At 39.9% G+C, this 18,219-nt stretch overlaps 1 protein-coding gene across 1 annotated transcript in view; it reads left to right on the top strand.

Moving 5' to 3' along the window:
* Positions 1–18,219, top strand: part of MTHFD1L (methylenetetrahydrofolate dehydrogenase (NADP+ dependent) 1 like) — an 85,698-nt gene that overhangs the window by 47,386 nt on the left and 20,093 nt on the right. Inside the window, exons 21-26 of the mRNA XM_053459624.1 lie at positions 46–185; positions 300–341; positions 1,942–2,042; positions 2,762–2,939; positions 7,860–7,967; positions 9,592–9,744. Of these exons, the coding sequence (XP_053315599.1) occupies positions 46–185; positions 300–341; positions 1,942–2,042; positions 2,762–2,939; positions 7,860–7,967; positions 9,592–9,744 (722 nt within the window). The remainder of the gene's footprint in view (positions 1–45; positions 186–299; positions 342–1,941; positions 2,043–2,761; positions 2,940–7,859; positions 7,968–9,591; positions 9,745–18,219) is intronic.

Genomic DNA, 18,219 nt, shown 5'->3' with positions numbered 1-18,219 from the left:
TCAAATTTATTTTATTAATTTTTTTTAACTTTTGTCTATTTTCAGTTACAGAAGCTGGTTTTGGAGCAGACATTGGAATGGAGAAGTTTTTCAATATCAAGTGTAGATCTTCTGGACTGGTTCCTGATGCGGTTGTTATCGTTGCAACTATCCGCGCATTGAAGATGCATGGAGGTGGCCCCAATGTAATTGTTTCCTATATTATGTTTTTAAGGTTGATTTTTGTGAAGACGACCCACCCCACCCATCTCCCATTTAACTTGATCGATATTAAGATGCGCTGTGTTTTGTGATTTCAGGTTTCATCTGGTGCGCCTCTTGCAAGAGAATATACAGAAGAGGTATTGAATCGCGTACAAAACATGCAATCGGGTTTGGGGAATGCAGTGATCCTATGGTCATGACCTTTTCTGTTCCGGCATATGTCTAGTAGATATATTGGCCTTTTAAATCATAAGCCCAGTTATGGTCATTTAAATATGTAAAAAATGGTTTACTAGCTAATAGTATTTTGGCTTTTACCGGCGCACAGTTGTGGCTATTTAAAAGACCAGTTAGCTCGGTTTGTTTATGACATAAATTGAAGCCCTCCATCTTTCTCAGCTTGCATATACCCTGCAGAGTTGAGAAGTACCTGCTGTTTCTGTGATCTGGCTTGTTTGTCCAGGAAAAAAAGTGCGATGACCGCCCATTTAGTATGCTTTTTTTTAGAAGTTTCAGCAGTTTGCAAACAAACATTTTCCATTTTAATCAAACACGGATTTCATTATTGTGATCTTGCAAACATTTCAAGTGCGGTTTGGTATTATTCTTGTCGGATTTTAAAACACTGTTTCACTGTTTAAACTTCCCAGCATTACTAGGTTATAGATTGCAAGTGGACTGCCATGTCACACACACCTCATGCCCTTAAATTGTGAGCAGGCACGCCATTACAGCGTGGTAACGTAATGTGACCAAAGCGCCTATAAAGAATGTTTGATCTTCTTGCTTAAAAACCTGTTTCTAGCACCTCTTTGCTTGGCATTGGTGCAACTTCCCCGTCTGTAACATTCCACCGGGCTCTTAGGCCAATGGATTTTCCATCCACTGACTGTTTGTTAATACTAGTTTAATATGGGATTAAGGCTCACCAAATGCAAAGTTGGAGATGAATAGTGTAATTGTTCTTTATATCAGTGTAGGAGATGGTGTATTGGATCCTACAGGTACTAAACCGAGAAGTACTTAAATTTGCATTAAAAGTGCTGGCATTTTTTTCAATAACAAATTGAGATCTGATCTGTGGTACAGTACCCCCGCCCAACCCTGCATCCAGGGTAAGGCTGGCACCTTTGGGCCCAAGGGACAGGAAAGCTGAGTGCCTTCCGCCAGCCCCTTGAAACTCCCCACCTGCTGTAACATAAGCCATTTATGCACTAGCACACACATTTACACTCTCAGACTAATACACACTCATGCTAACACACACACATTCACACATACACCCTCACACACGTAATCATGCCAACACACACATCACTTAAGGATCATTGCCCCTGATCTTGCCTCCCTTATTCCAACAATTTATATAAAAATCTGCTGTCATCCTCAATTTCTCTGTTTGATTGTTTTGTTTTCTTCGAGATCAGCCTTAGACGGCCTACAGATTGCAGTAAAGCTTTCTCGTGGCTTGATACGTGAGCTGTAGGTCTTTCAAGCCAAACGCTGGAAATGTGATAGTGTTTGGCCGCAGGTTTGAGCAGACCTCTTGCTACATGGTTGAATGCCATCGGCCTAGCCATATGCTCAGACGTTTAGATCGTAGAATACAAATTGATTAATATTAATAATTCAGCAATAAAGAATGATTATTTATCCTGACAATAAGCTGGGTAGTGATATTCATCAAACAAAAATCCTTTAATGGGCTTAAGCACATTGTTCACATCTGCCTTACAGAATCTCGACTTGGTTGAACGTGGGTGTTGCAATTTGCAGAAGCAAATTCAAATTGCTCAGCAGTTTGGAGTTCCAGTGGTTGTTGCTTTAAACGTCTTCAAGTAAGTATTATATTTAAACCTTAATGATGAATTGCATCGGATGAATAACAGCTGTAGGCTGCAGTAGACATGCTTAGAAATTGCTGTGTTAGAATAAATCTAAGCCAAATACTCATTCTTTATCATTACACGAAGGGTTCCTGATTTGAAAATATCATAATTCATATGTTATGGTAAAACATACTTGCATATCTGTCTCGGACTGTTTTTAACCTATCTGCCCCACTTGTATCTATATACCATCATAACAACCCAGTCTTGGTTCAAGAGATCCTCATGTCTTGTTCTATTCAGCCAGCCTTTGAAGGTCCATTGCGTGATTATTATTGGTTATCTGCTACTGTAGGAAGAGTTGGCTTGGCTAAGCATAATGCACGCTTTAGCCAGTCCAAAAAATCTCCCCACATTCTCTGTGAATTTTGCAGAGACAGATTGGCACTTCTTGCTATAGAAGCTCACTGAGACTGACCAATCATAATGCAAAGGAAAATCTGGAAGTTATCTGTTTTATATAGCACCGTCATATGCAGCAGAGCTGTACAATGGGTAAATAGGACATGACAAATAGTGCATCGCTTAGAACCAAATGGTAAAGAGGGTGCCGTTCTAGCAATCTGGGGGGAGGTGGGGGATTCGCTTAAACCGTTAATGTTGAATCTGCATGTCTGTTTAGTAGTGGTATGAATTGATGCCTGACTGTTTATATTTCAATCGAACAGAAACGATTCCCAGAAAGAGATTGACCTAGTGTGTAAGATTGCAAAGGAGTCCGGGGCGTTTGACGCTGTTCCATGTAATCACTGGTCCATTGGCGGGAGAGGGTCTGTCGATCTAGCCCAGGCAGTAAAGGGAGCTGCAAGTCAAAGAAATAACTTCACGTATTTATACGACCTTAAGGTAAGTTTCTGTTTCAAACAAGTGTACTGTAACTCGCCAAGGTCTGTCGTATTATGGCTAAAGCCTCAAGTAAGTATATTGCCTTGATTGAGATTTTTAACCTGTAAATTCCTTAAAAGGGAATTACAACATAAAAAGGAGTATTAAATACTGTGTGATTTATCTGCTGACCTGGCGTTTTAATTCAGTTTGGTTGTATTCTCATAGTCTGTATGGGGCACTCATCAGCGGCCTTTTTTAATACAATATTTTCTTTCTTGTCAAAATTAAACGTTGAGAGGAAGGCATGAACATACCGTATTGGCTCGAATATAGGCCGCACTTTTTTCCCCCACTTTAAGTTTTTAAAGTGGGGGTGCGGCCTATATTCGGGGTCTAGCGCCCGACGCCCGGGACATGCAGTCCCGGGCACCGGGCAGGCAGCGGGGTTAAGATACAGATCCCCCGCAGCGGTGCAGGGGACCTGCATCCTTCTCCCCGATACGCTCAGACAGCCTCCCCTGCCAGCACTTCCCACGGGGGGGGGGTGCCGGCACGGGAGGTTATCTAAGCGTTTTACCTCTGCCCACCCCCGACTTACCGGAGCAGACTCCCGGGTGTCTTGCGGGGCCGGCGGGAGACATTTACGCAATACGCAAATGCAACTTCCGGTAACGGTACCGGAAGTTGCATACGCGTATTGCGTAGATGTCCCTCGCCGGCCCTGAAGACACCCGGGAGTCTGCTCCGGTAAGTCGAGGAGGGGGGGCAGAGGAGGACAGCGGCAGCGTATCGCGGGGAGGGAGGACAGCGGCAGCGTATCGCGGGGAGGGAGGACAGCGGCAGCGTATCGCGGGGAGGGAGGGCAGCGTATCGCGGGGAGGGAGGGCAGCGTATCGCGGGGAGGGAGGGCAGCGTATCGCGGGGAGGGAGGGCAGCGGATCTCGGGGAGGGAGGGCAGCGGATCTCGGGGAGGGAGGGCAGCGGATCTCGGGGAGGGAGCGCAGCGGATCGCGGGGAGGGAGGACAGCGGCAGCGTATCGCGGGGAGGGAGGACAGTGGCAGCGTATCTCGGGGAGGGAGGACAGTGGCAGCATATCTCGGGGGGGAGGACAGTGGCAGCATGTTTTTTTTGGTGCTTTTTTAAAGAAAAAACCTTTTTCTTTAAAAAAGCACCAAACTTTTAGGGTGCGGCCTATATACGGGGGCGGCTTATATCCGAGCCAATACGGTACTTGCACGCCTGCTTAATTTTATGTAAAAAAAAATCCAGATGCTAGAGATATATCTGATGAGAAAACATTGATATTATGGGTGCCTAATTGGAAAAAGCTGACAATACAGGTATAAGGTTTTTAAAAAAAGTTTTGGAAATGTTGCTTTAGGACATATGGTGAGAAAAAGAGGAGGATTTCCTTTATAAATCTCCAGTGTTTAGATGTTTCAGTCCCGGCAGACTCTCCTGTTACAGATTTAAAACATTTGAGCTGATGGATTCCATATTGTGAACCCAGGGTCCAACTTGGCTATTTAAGCTGAGTAAGCAGCCTGTTCCTGTGGGGTAAATATTTCTTTAAGTTAGCGAGCCCAGCTAGCCGATTGACTTCAACCCTATACATCACGCCTCATACTGTGTTTAGTGTAAGACGTCTGCATTACCCGCTTGTTAAAAGGAAGTAATCATTTGTTAAAACAAGATTTACAAGACCTTAAATGGATGAAAGACACTTATATCATTTGTTTTGGAAATGTATGTTTTTTTTTTTTTCTAGAAAACCTATTGTTAAGGCTCAACGTGAACATGGTCCTCAAGCTAAAATATGCTTTATTATATTTTCCCTCTGATATAAACAAACTTCGAGAGACAAAACAAATACATAAAAATCTTTAATACAACGAGACAAACGTTTGTAGCAACCTGGTCCCTGGAACACGTTTTTCTAATTAATTTATAATCCCCTCGGTAAGAGTAAATTGAACATGATTTTATGAGATTGTTTCATTTTTGGCCAGTGCGCACACTTTTGTTGATCTTGATGTGTGTTTAGTTTTTTTATATTTTAATGCAAAGGCTAAGTGAAGGCGCAACCATCCATGCAGCATTTATGCCTCAAATGACCAGAAATTGGTCAAAAGGTTGATATCCGCAATGTCTCACCCCAGCCCCAAGCTCAGAGATTTCTAGTAAAGAGCTTTAGTTGTAAGTCTTCGTTCACACTCGTTTACTTTTTAAGTTTGCTAGATATTTCCTGGTCTCTGTGAGTGGTGATAAGCACCCAGACCAGTGGAGAATTTAAATACCCTTGGGATGGTGTTTGTTACTAAGAAATCCTAGCAAGGAAGCTTTCCCTCTAGATCACTCCGCTCCATATCTTGTCCCGTTTTTGCACAGGCACTGTCCGCTAAGGGATCGTAACTCAAAAGATCTACCCTAAACGTCTACTACGTCATAAATTTGGTAAATGCCTGGGAAACTGAGATCAGTGGAGCCAGAATAATGTAATCCGTATTCTGTCCTGAAGTTATCTCCCTGCTGCTTGCACGTCTGTACAAAGGCTGCCTGAACTGATCAATAACAACAAGGGAGAGGTAACTTATTGGGGAAGAATAACAATGCAGATCCTGAGAACATGAAGTTAAAATCGCTTGTCCCATGGTGTGTAAAAGATGCCCTCCTGTGTATATTCATTGGAGAGGGTTTTGTGTGTGATTTGAACAATTTCACCTTACTCCGTTAACTATACATTATGAAAAGCTAACTTGGCCTTCCTTGCAGGGAAAATTCTCTCTAGTGTTTGGCCCTTCATAATGGACTTTAATGCGTTTCTCCAAGCTTGACCAGTTTTTTGTGTCCATCCGTCAATAGATCTGTTCTGTTTCCACCCCAGACATACTCGCCTGCAAGCATCACTCTGAACATAAACAAGTCAATATAGAAGTGAAATCAATATTTTAGACAAGTCTCCCATGGGGCAAAGCTGAACTTCCTCGTCCTACTAATCACAAATCTCATGAGAACTCTTTGATGTGACACTAGTCAATTGGCTGTTTCAATGACATGTTCTTAAAGTTTGTTATTTATTTGCAGATTGTGTCTGTAATGTACGTTTGTATTTGCTACCGCCATCATTTTTGAAGTTGGTTCTCTTAAGTGTGGACATTTGACCGTTTTACCTTGGAAAAATAACTTGCTTTTTTTGTAGAACCAAAAGTTATTGTACGATATGTCCTTGGAATTTAGAGAAAGCAACTTGTATTTACATAGCTACCCAGGTTGAAAAAAAAACACCAAGTCCATTAAGTTCAACCCTTCTGAGTATCCATATATGTTGATCTAGAAGAAGTAAAAAAAAAAGAATAATAATTTAGGTTTGAGTTAAGTTTAATTTATTTTAGGGGAAACATGTAAATGCTAGAGGTGAACCTCGCTTACGCTTTAGAGAACTATCAAGGCCGTTATAGTGTAACCATTACTTAATCTAGAAACTCGATCACTGAAAAGTTCATCCTGACACCATCATTCTGCTTTGATTTACAAAAACGTCTCGTTTAAACTCTTGAATTCGGTACTATGTTTTCCCACGCGGCAGATGTAGGCATTCGTTTGAGAGGTTAGCCTGCTTTTGTTTTGCGCAGCTAATTCTAACCATGACCTTGTGCTGTAACAGTATGTTTTGATACTAAAGACATGGTTCAAAATTATTAGCTCAAGGAAAGCAATCTAAAGCTTTGTGAGCAAAAGCCGTTTCTTTATTAATGGTCAACAAAAGGAAGAAAAAAAAAACAACATTCCAATTTATTTTATGATGAATCAAACAAATTTTGGAACCATGACAATTTAACTATATTAAAAAGGAGTAACTATTTGTATTATTGGATTGGAGACCTGTAGTTCTCCATAGGCTATTATGTACTATTTAGGAGCAGAAATCACCGCACGTGCCTTCTTTCCAGCATTGGCCCGTGGGACAGCTTCAAAGATCCTCTGTACACACTCGTAGAACGCGCTCCTATTGATTTCATGTACCCATGTCCACTTACACAAAGGCACTTGTATGCATGCATGTCCAAACTTTGACGTGGATATAAGCCTCAACCTATCATGGATGTACCCCATTGATAAATCCTCGGAAGAAATGAACATTCAGTGGGCATCTGTGTGAGGGCATATGGATGGTGCATTAACATGTTGTGTTGCATGTTGGCATGCGGTGCTGCATCTAAGCAGACCTGTGACATCATTAACGTAGACTTTTATCAAGCTTTATCTTTGTGTCTTTTGCACAAAGCGCACAATAAACCCTACAAATGTATGTTTCTCATTATGTTTATTTACCATTGCATGTCGTTTATGGGTTAGAGTGTCCTTGTTAATCTCTCCTCGACTCCACACTGTTATATCTGGCAAAGCTTAGTCTGATTGTGAATGGGATAACGTACGTGCGGTATTAATACAATCCCTTTGCTTCTGAAAGGAACCATATATGTATTTTGTATTGTTGTAGAATGATTTCTTTTTAAATAATAAAAAAAAAGTCAGTGCTGTGTTCAGTTGTTAGCTTTCAGATACACATAAAAGTCCTTAAAACAAGTCTTAGTGTAAAAAAGGCAACTATTAGGGCTAGGATTGTCGAAGGATTGGCATGCTATTCACCATTAAAAAGAATAATCTGCAAGTTTATATTTCCATGGTCTCAATTCACAATGACCACGCTTCCAAGAATTGAGTGGGTTTTTCTCTAGTGACTTGTAGAAACATTCCATGCGGTAGATAAACTCAATGCTATCAATATGCTTTTCTAGATGTAGGAGAATGGTTCTGATAAGGGCCATCTGGCTGTAAATGGTATGTGTTGAATTTTGACAAAATGTGGGCTTGCGAAGGGGCCGCATAACGTTGTGTTAAACTTTTTATTTGTTTGTTTTTTGGTTTTTTTACAGCTTCCCATAGCTGAAAAAATCAGAACAATTGCTCAGAAGGTTTACGGCGCTGATGATATAGAACTTTCTCCTAAGGCCCAGTCCAAAATAGAGGTTTACAGCCAACAGGTAAGTGTGTTAATATCAATGGCACAAACAGAGATGTCTTTCAAAAAAAAATAAAAAAAAAAAATATATATATATATATATATTGTGTGTGTGTTTATGTGTATAATTTATACCTGATGATATACTTCAGACACTGTGTTTTTGTAGGAGACCATAATGGTCTTAAGCACACAGTTTTGGCCGTGGTAGGGCTGGCCTGGGGGCGGGGAATAAGCCTAGTGGCCCTTCCATACAACATGTGGAGCCTATTGTTCCTCTCATATGGTTTGAGCTGCTGTGCTACTGCTGCGACGTTATGGAAGATCTTCATCCTACTCAATTCAGACTACTCATGTTTGATGAATTTGGACTGGCCCGTGAGTGTTATTGCACCCCCTCCATCCCCTAGTCCAGCACGACCCAGTTCTAACATGCTTACAAAAGAAAAAAGGTCATGGTAGCCACCAAGTTTGTTCATATGGTAGGCCAACCCTGCTTGTAACATCGCATACTTGGAAGACTGCATCAGGGATTGCAAACAGATGTACGAAATTGGTTATACATAGCCGTCTCAGACACCGTTGCACTGCACTTTCATGATAAAGTCCCTGCTGCCTAGATCCTGTGATTCAGATAAAAGTATTTGAACTTGTTTATCAGTTCGACCAGTAGCGTTTTTTTTAACACTGACAACTCAATTACTGAAGACGAAGTCTAGTCATAGTCATGCACTAACAGGAGACCATCCGTTCCCATACAAATAGGACCCCAGTCCTGAACTTCAGAGCTAATCTTGGTCAGTTGTTCTATAACTTTATTAAGAATGTAATTTCAATTCACTTTGGAATGTGACCCATGCTAGGTCAGACCAGCTGTATCAAAGATTTTTTTTTATTCTTCCATAATTTGATTTCCCTTTTTTGTTCTGCACTTGGAAATTATCCATATATAGCTGGAAAGGCCCCAGGTTCATACACTATTTACAAACTTAACTCGTTTTTTTTTTGTTTTGTTTTTTAATATTTAAAATTTTATTTGAATTTATGCCATGTATGTATGATGATATTCTATATAACTTGGTGCTTTTTTTTGAAGAAGCAGTGAAAAGCAATACTCTTATCTGTGTATTCTAACAAGCAGTAATTATCCAGATGAAAGCTGCTTCACAATCTTGCATCGTTTTAAACAAGCAAACAAAAAAAAGAATTAGTGCAGTGCCTTGAATAAAATTGTTTTCCAGTACTATTCTCAGCGTTTCTCGGAGAAGTGTTTTGGTCAACTGGGCATTTGGACCTTCTGGGGAGAGTTGCACGGAACCAGCAGAACAGTTGCACTCGGATCTATAATGGATGGGCGGTGTTTAATATATTGTATAATAATGAGATGATAGAGAATGCTGCAAGTGTGTGCCTTTTTAAATGGATGCTTATGTCCATTTTTTTCCATCATCATTCAGAACCCCCTCTAGTTACCCGCTGGAAGGCTTATCCACCTGTGGGTAACTCCTGTTATATGTGAGTAACTTTCATGTGGCACCATATAATTGCTCATAATTGATACCTGTAATTAATTATTTATTTGGGATTAAGAAGTGAATGTTTTATTGCCATGATGTGATTGTTATTCTGCATACTCTTCTTCACAGGGTTTTGGTAACCTTCCAATCTGCATGGCAAAGACCCACCTATCGTTGTCTCATCAGCCCGAGAAGAAAGGTGTCCCGACTGGCTTCATTCTGCCTATTAGTGATGTGCGAGCAAGCATTGGAGCAGGATTTATATATCCTCTAGTGGGAACTGTAAGTGTATCTTGATCATTCTTGCCATAATTATTCTAGTTGGTATCTCCTGTAACTCAAAGTTTTGAACAGCTTGACTAACGGGTTACACGTATGGAAAAGAGCGCCAATTTTTTTCGGTGTTTGGTACACTTTTAGATTGGAGTATATGGAATGCTTTGTGATGTTTTTATTAAGCAGATATGTAGGAGCCGTACAAAGACCCACCACGTTGAGATGAAACCTAAATCTTTCATGATGCAATTAATGAACTTGTTACATTTATTTGGTGTCCGTGGCATCATAATTAGGCCAATAATCAATTGGTAAAGCCATTATGTGCCAGTAAGTATTGGAAAGGTAATGGATTGCTTTGTATATGATCAGCCATGACTATTCTCAGAAGGGTTTATTCACTAAAGGGAGAGTTTGGTCCAATCTCCATGAGTCTCTGCTGCAGAGAGCAGTAAGATTGCTCAATTGCACATTGGGTTATGCATTATACAGGGCCTGTTCAGCCCTTCTTGCTTTTAGAAATGTATCAGTGTTCTGAAGTGAGGTAGTTCTCCTTAAAGTTCTCCTGTCCACTCTCCCTTTAGTGAATAAACCCCAAAGTCCTATATCTCATTGATATGTCGCAACTTATTTATTGTATCGGAAATGGTTATACATTTGGTTCCTCCATAATAGTTTATTTTTGTGCTCATTTTATGATAAGCAGCATTAGTTATTTTCTTCTTGTTGCAGCAGTGTTGACACATGACGATCCTACTTAAAGATTTATTTTAACGTTTGGCTGTAAACCTTTAGTTACAGTCAGTCATATTCGGAAAGACAAATACCGTAATGTTTTTAAATAAGAGTGCAATTGGAAGTTTACATTAAAACATAATTGGTCATCTGCTCACTTTCGCAACAGTTTGTTGACTAGAATAACCAATTTCACATGTGGGGATTCACATGATTATGTGCGTGCTTTGCTTCACATTTTTATGGTCATTTTGTAAATAACCGATGATAGAATTAAGTAAAATACCAGGGGAAAAAATCAATTTGTGTTAAAGGAATTAAACCTTGACAACTTTGTACATAGTGATCTCTATCACGTAAAAGGGGTTAATTTTAGCTTGGTTCGGAATCTTTACATAACAAAAACGGTAGCCCACCGACTCGCACATACTATTATTATTAGATAAAATGATTTTCATTCTGTCACAATTGCTGCTGTGCTGTAGGAATTTAAAGCACGTCTGACACATTGGCATGATGTATTGTGCAGGCCTGTGACATCACTTCCAGTTGTACGCTGCAGCAGGAAAGGTTTGTGAAATGCTGTCAGAGTTAGCATTGAAGATCATTGGTTTCCTTCCTGATGTTATCTCATCCACCCAGACCATTACAGCCCTTCCTCATGCCCACGTACACAAGGAAGGGGGCTGGGGATCTGTTTTAATACTCTGCTCGTTTTAAGAAAAAAACGAAAAGGAAGAAATCTGAATCAAGGCCGGAAGCAATCGTTCAGAGTAGGGTTCCTGGCATGCAGGAAGTTGTGTCATCAGACCTTGTTAGGGTTGGAACAGGTTCACATTGTACTTGTTCAGGAACATTCATTCATAGAGTAAGACAAATAAGGATATGTGAATTAGTCCTCTTGTTCTGAACGCTAGAGATTACAGCAGTGACTAAGGCGATGGAGATGTCATCATGCATACTTTGTACTTTGTAGTAAGTGTTAAGTCGCAAGTCAGCGTCATTTCTCCTCGGGCAGTTTCTTTTTTTTTTATTTATCTTTTTCAAAAATTCTTATATATTTTTATTGAGAACCATCTGGCACAGAGTGTGTTGGATTTTGAATTGTACTTTGATACCAACACTACTCTTGTAAGCCCTATATATCTGGAAGAGTTTTTGGATTCCTCCATTTGCATTGAATCAAGCAAAAAACAAAAACGTGCAGTAAATGTTTTGCGTAAAATACTTGTTGGATTGGTGGACCATGGGAATTCTATTTGATTGTATTTGCTGATACCTTTTAAAGTATTCTTCTCATGGTCAGTTGCTTTCAACTTCCTGCGTGCACTTGCTAATAAACATACAAACTTATACTGACGCCCCTACTTGCCCAAGCAAAATGCGCAAAAGATCCTGGTCATTAGCCATTGCAAAAAATGTGGGTTTTTTTTTTGGTTTGACTAGCTATACTCTATATCTATATGTCAGGATTAACCACCTACACAGCCCTCTGTTCAATCCCTGAATACTGTACATGTGCATCTTATCCAGCAGCCAGCGTAGATAATAATGACCTTGGGACAGGTTGTTACGTTATATATAATCTAAAATATCACCCATTCATCACCTGGATCCAGCACTGGCATGTTTGATCTATTCAAAGGGTCCAACAAGACCCTACATGTGCAAAAACGTCTCTCATTGATTCCAATAGGAGTGCTCTCCAGCCAGTGGGGTTTTTTTTTATTTCCTACGCTTAAATAACGTTTAATAAAGTACTTACAAAATACTTTTAATTTGAAGTTGTCTTTAGTTGGGCTGTATGGAACTTTTCTAACGGCATCTCAATTATACTGCTCATATCACATTGTATGAGTTTGTGAACAAATATTTTTTCTTCTTCTATCTCTCAAGGACACATAGTCCTCGGATGTTTCAGCCAAATGTTTGAGGGTTTTGTTTAATTATTATTATTTTTACTCCAATTAAATAGTTGCCGTGAAAATACCTTTTTTGTAAAATAGACGTTTATCTTGCAGGCAGTGATTAAGAAGATTGTTGCATGGTAATTGGAATGCTCACTACAGGAATATTGTCTGAATAGTTTCTTCACACTGAGAAATTTGGCCAGTTACTATGACTCCACTGATGGTCAATGAGCACTACATTGTGGGATTAAGGTCACAAAGTGCATTAGGAGCTGAGAATAGTTAACGCCATTAACCCCTCTTTTTGCCACCAGGCATTTATGGGCTGTGGTGCATCATATGGAATGTTATTGCTGATTGAAGCATTCACTTACGTTGTTATGGTCAACTTGGTACAATCCAGCAATGTTCTACAACTCCTTAGGGTCTCCATCTTTGGACCCTGGAAGATGGCCATGCAAATAAAATAAAAATAAAAATAAATAAGTTTAAAAAAAAAAAAACATTGGTAGCAAATTGTAAAATGACAGCTGGTTGTGTCGGGAGCATGTTTATGTACTGCTGTGTACCAGTGGCCCTGAGTCAACAGGATGCATTACATCCTCCGTTCACTTTAAGTCAAGTCCATTAGTTGACTGCCATACTTTAAAGTGACCTTTTTACGTTTTGAATGATCTTCCCTACAGTAACACAACCACCTATCCATTCAGTACTGTCAGTGCAAATGCAGAGTCACACTGAATTAGCATTTGGATGGCTTCTCTTGTATCTGTTCTGTGTAACTCTAGCTCAACGTCACTCCGCTCATACAAGTGGGACAGTGACATCATTGTTTGGACAGAGCCAAAAAGAATTCTGGGCTTTTGGGCAAGAAATAGAAGTGATGTCAGTCAAGGAAAATGTTTGGTTGAAGAATCTTATCTTTCTAGAATGGAATTAAAATATTTCTTTATTCCATCCCATTAAGGTTTTGATATGTTATCTGGTTTGGTCACTATAATAATTTGTTTTCAATAGTTTATAACTGCAGTATTATCTTTTGCCAACATGAAATTACATTTTAGTTTAAAGTGCATTTTGTTATTCCTGGTATGTAAAATACTTTGGTATGTTGGATACTTATGACAATATGGACATGTTTAACAATAAGACATGCAAGCAAAAACATTAGGAATGCCACTTTGTTACCCATGGTTACACGAGTTCCCTCATTTTCAATTTTATTTGCACGATCTATTAAAATCCATACCACGTTTATTAATAAAATATACATTTTCTCCTTGCTGTGACAATACAGACTGAATAATGGATGTTTGCTGATCAGGCCTAGTCTAGCTCCCCACATATTGCAGAAAACTAACACCAATGCTGGAATTTAGTTTCTAGCAAATTAACTGCCACGATGTAGAGATAACATTTTATAGCTCAAAAAGTGTCAAGTTTCTATTATATGATGAGATTTATTTTCAGCATCGAACTTTTTAGAGTTGCATTCATCAAATAATAGAAATTACTTTTCAAGTAAAAAGATGAAGCTTGTGATTCAGAAATTTTCAAAAACACATAAAATGGTTTTAAAAACACAGCATTTGATTTTAGGGGGAACGGGTTGAGGACTATAAAGTTCAAATTTACAGTATGGAGACTGTACCTCAAATTATTAGTTGTCTCCATAATTTTATTTCAGTCAACCTTTTTAGGTTTTTGACAGAAATACAATCAGCAATATTAGTTTGGATACAGAGTAAGTACAGTAAACACTCCCCTTTGTGTATATATAGCCCAAATGGCTTGCATATGTCTGACGTATAGAATTCACCAGGCCGGCTTTGCTGAATCATAAAAGCCTTGTAGTGCTCCCTATCATTGTAGGTGTAGCTGGAGCAGCATCCATAGCTGTGGAAGGTGTACTTTATTATTCCCAAATGTAATAAACTATGTATAAAGTAGAGCACGCCTGCATTTGTACACACCTCTACACATGCCAGCAGTAGTAGGTGTCCTCGCTTCAAAGGTGAGCGGGGTTCCCCAAGGAAGAGAGACCTCTGTCACCGTCCATCGAGAGCAGCTGGAGAATCTCCTCCACTTTAGACACCCAATCTTAAAAGGTCAGGATTGAAGAGGCTTTGACTTGCGAAGAGAAGGGATCAGAAGTTAAACGTGTTAATAGTGTAGCATAATAGATAGCATTCTGGCTCAAAGGGGGGTGGGTCATTGGTTAGTTGGACCACAGTATCTCTAACCCTTGTCCAGAAAGGTGCAAATCGACCCCTCAGCTCCACCAGATATGCAGCATGATACCTTGCTCAACTACACAATGCCAACACAGATCCGAGGACTCTGGATTGATCTTGTGGAGCAGCACAAGTGCGTGTGTTGTAAGCTGCAGTGCATAAAAGGCTACCTGGCTCCGTACATGGATATTTCTCTATTGTCCACCGAAATAATTATTAGTCCTCCCTTTTCTTGTTAAATTATCAAAATCCTCATACATGCTGTCCAGGAGAAGGGAGCAGAGCACTGTGCTTCATCAGTCTTGAGATGAGGTCCCAGCACCAGTGACTGGGGCTATTCAGGGTCACAGACACACACTTGTGTTATCCGTCGTTGGGGTCTGCACAGGGTTACCGATGGAGACTTGCCTGGGTTAGGCAGGAAACTTTTATATAGTTATTTAATTGGCTTTCTGAAAAGAGACGAGAGGAAGGATCTCATGCCAATAGCCGCTTTGTTGTAGAAGGTCCTATATATGTCTAGTCTTGGCTTCCTGCGCATTTAATAAAAGCGCCAATGTATGACAAGACTATAGGAAGACATTATACAGCAATGCATTACGTGTTAAATTGGTATGGCTCACCTTTGAACAGGGCTCTCCTTAGCTTTTGTTTCTGTAAATCCAGATTGTTATGTGATGTACCGTATTTGCTCGATTTATAAGACGACCCTGATTATAAGACGACCCCCCAAAATCTGAATATTAACTTAGGAAAAAAAGAAAAAGCCTGAATATAAGACGACCCCAAAGGAAAAAAGTTTTACCAGTAAATGTTAATTCATGTAAACTATTTTTTTTAATAAAAGCTATGATTGAGAAAAAAAATTTTTTTGTTTTTATTTCTTGTATTTTCCAACCTGTCCCCCAGTTACGCACATCTGCCCCCAGGCTTGCCACTCCAATATGGCACTGTGGCCCATGATATGCCTTTTAACCCTCTATATGCCACTGTGCCCCATGGTATGCCTTTTGACCCCCTATGTGCCACTCTGCCTCCAGAAATGCCTTATACCCCTATATCCCATTCTGGCATTTAGGGGGTTAAAATGCATATTATGGGGCAGAGTGGCATATAGGGAGGTATAAGGCATTTCAGGAGGCAGAGTGGCATTAAGGGAGTTAAAAGGCATTGTATAGAGCACTCTGCCTCCAGAAATGCCTTATACCACTATATGCCACTCTGCCATTTAGGGGGTTAAAAGGCATATTATGGGGCAGAGTGGCATATAGGGAGGTATAAGGCATTTCAGGAGGCAGAGTGCTCTATTAAATGCCCCCTTAACGCCACTCCAGAAATGCCCTATGCCCCCATTTAACACACACACACACACACCCTATACCCCCATTTAACTAACTAACTAACACACACACGCTCTCCCCCCTCTCTTACCGGTGCTTCCAGCCGGGGCAGCGGGTTGACGTCGCCTTCTGCTGCAGCCGGAAGGAGGTGTGGCTAGCAGCGGGGGTTTGTATGCGTCCGTCGCGTATACTTTCCCCGGCTGTCAGAGATCAGAGTTCCCTGCACCGGTGCGGGGAACTCTGATCTCTGATAGTCGGGGAAGGTCTATGCGACGGACGCAGACAACCCCCGCTGCTAGCCACACCTCCTTCCGGCTGCAGCGGACGTTGTCTACGCAGATCGCGTAGACGTCAACCCGCTGCCCCGGCAACACAGCAGGAAGCACCGGTAAGTGTGTGTATGATGGGGGGGGGGTCGGGTGAGACAGGAGGATCCAGGTCCCCTGCAGCGGTGCGGGGGATCTGGATCTTAGTCTCCTAATCAGACCTCTATTTGAGGTCTGATTTAGAAGACGACCCCGATTAGAAGACGAAGGGTATTTTTCAGAGCATTTGCTCTTAAAAAAACCTTGTCTTATAATCGAGCAAATACGGTAGTAATGGTTATGTCCTGTAAATCCATTGTATATAGCTGCAGAATATGGTGAAGCTATAAAACTCAATAATTTTATTTAATTTACTTAATTAAGCTCCTATATAAAACCGTAAATAATTTATTATGAAACGGAGGAGAGCAACATAAATATTTTGTACATGTGATCATAAAATGGCAGATTTTTCTTTTTTTTTTTTTTTTTTTGCAGCTGGATTTTTTTTTTACATTTCCCATTTTTATTTCCATATATATTTTATAACTGACAGTATCCGAGGCAGAGCATTTTCCACAGGCCCTCCTCTCGTAAATTGTGACCGGTGCCCGACCTCAGATTCACTTTAAGAAATCACTTACATATAATTCATGTTGCTCCTGTTTCTATATAAAGCTCAGTAGGGTTAATGGATGTATAATCATAGAGGCTTCAATAATATTATATATATAATTATATACTGGATCAGCATTTTATTTAACTTCGAGTGCTACTGCCATTAATCTGACTAAAAAACACACTTTAAGTGTCTTCATTAATTTCTTCTTTTACTTCCAGTGGTTGAAGAATGCATATTAAAATACCTCTCAACATATTTCTAATGAAGTATTTTATTTTCTTGAAATTTCATTTGAAATTTACTTTTAGAGATTTTCTTTTTTTGACAAATACCAATAATATTTGTAAAAGTTTAGTTAAATTTGATTTTAGTTGAGCACACAGAAAATCACTTTATTTTTAACATGAAAAGAAAAAATACCCATCATTCAACTCTAATGTGGGGAATGCTTCACAACACACCCTAGTTTTTGAAGAACATGGCCAAGGTCATTTTTTTTTCTTTCCTGATTCAACCTTGCTGGTGAAATGTTTTAGAAATACACTTCCTGCACTAATTGTGGCATGTGTATATAGTGCATGCATATTCTGTATTATCGTGGTGGTATTCATTAGAATGTTGTCCCTATGGAGATTAATGGATCACATTCCTTAGCTGTTGGTGGAGTTTTGGTTTCTACCAAAGGGATGATATTGTCAGCAAAAATATTATGTATTTTATTCAGGAAGCTTATTCTATCTTTGACAGCTGGAGCTTATTACTTCAATTTGCAGAGGGTCTGTCACAAGCCAGGAATGCATTTTTCTTGGAAGTGAAAAAGGAAAGACCACCTTGGTTAGATTATTAATGGATAGAAGATTGTTTGGGTCAACCCATTCTCATTTTCACTCTGTAAAATATTTCTGAATGACTTTTGTGGTATAGTGGCTTTTTTCATGTAACATGTGTGTTGAATCTACTCAACGACGCACATTGCAAGACTATTGTACGGTGCTTTTCTTTGCTACTTTGTGCGGACAAACTACCCTTTTGCTCCTTTCCAAAATGGTATGTTTTTTTTAACCTGTAAAGCTGGTCTGGTCAGTAGGAACATTTTATTGGGTGTTATGGTAAGACCACACTTTCATCTCTAGAATCGGTTTTATATCATATTAGGGATTTTTTAAAGAACAATTCTTCTGTAATGTGGTGGAATTATCTGGGTCACGTCATTGGTTGCCGTAGTAGAGATATTTCAAGTCGGAGTCTCAACATGTATAGCTTGAAAGAAAGGCAAGGGAGGAGAAACATTTACATACTTCCAGGCCTTGTTTGGCTATTGGGCTCACTAGTGAG

This window comes from Spea bombifrons, chromosome 3 (genome assembly GCF_027358695.1).
Source record: "Spea bombifrons isolate aSpeBom1 chromosome 3, aSpeBom1.2.pri, whole genome shotgun sequence".
NCBI classification, from domain to species: domain Eukaryota; kingdom Metazoa; phylum Chordata; class Amphibia; order Anura; family Pelobatidae; genus Spea; species Spea bombifrons.
This window is presented reverse-complemented; position numbering and strand designations above follow the sequence as displayed.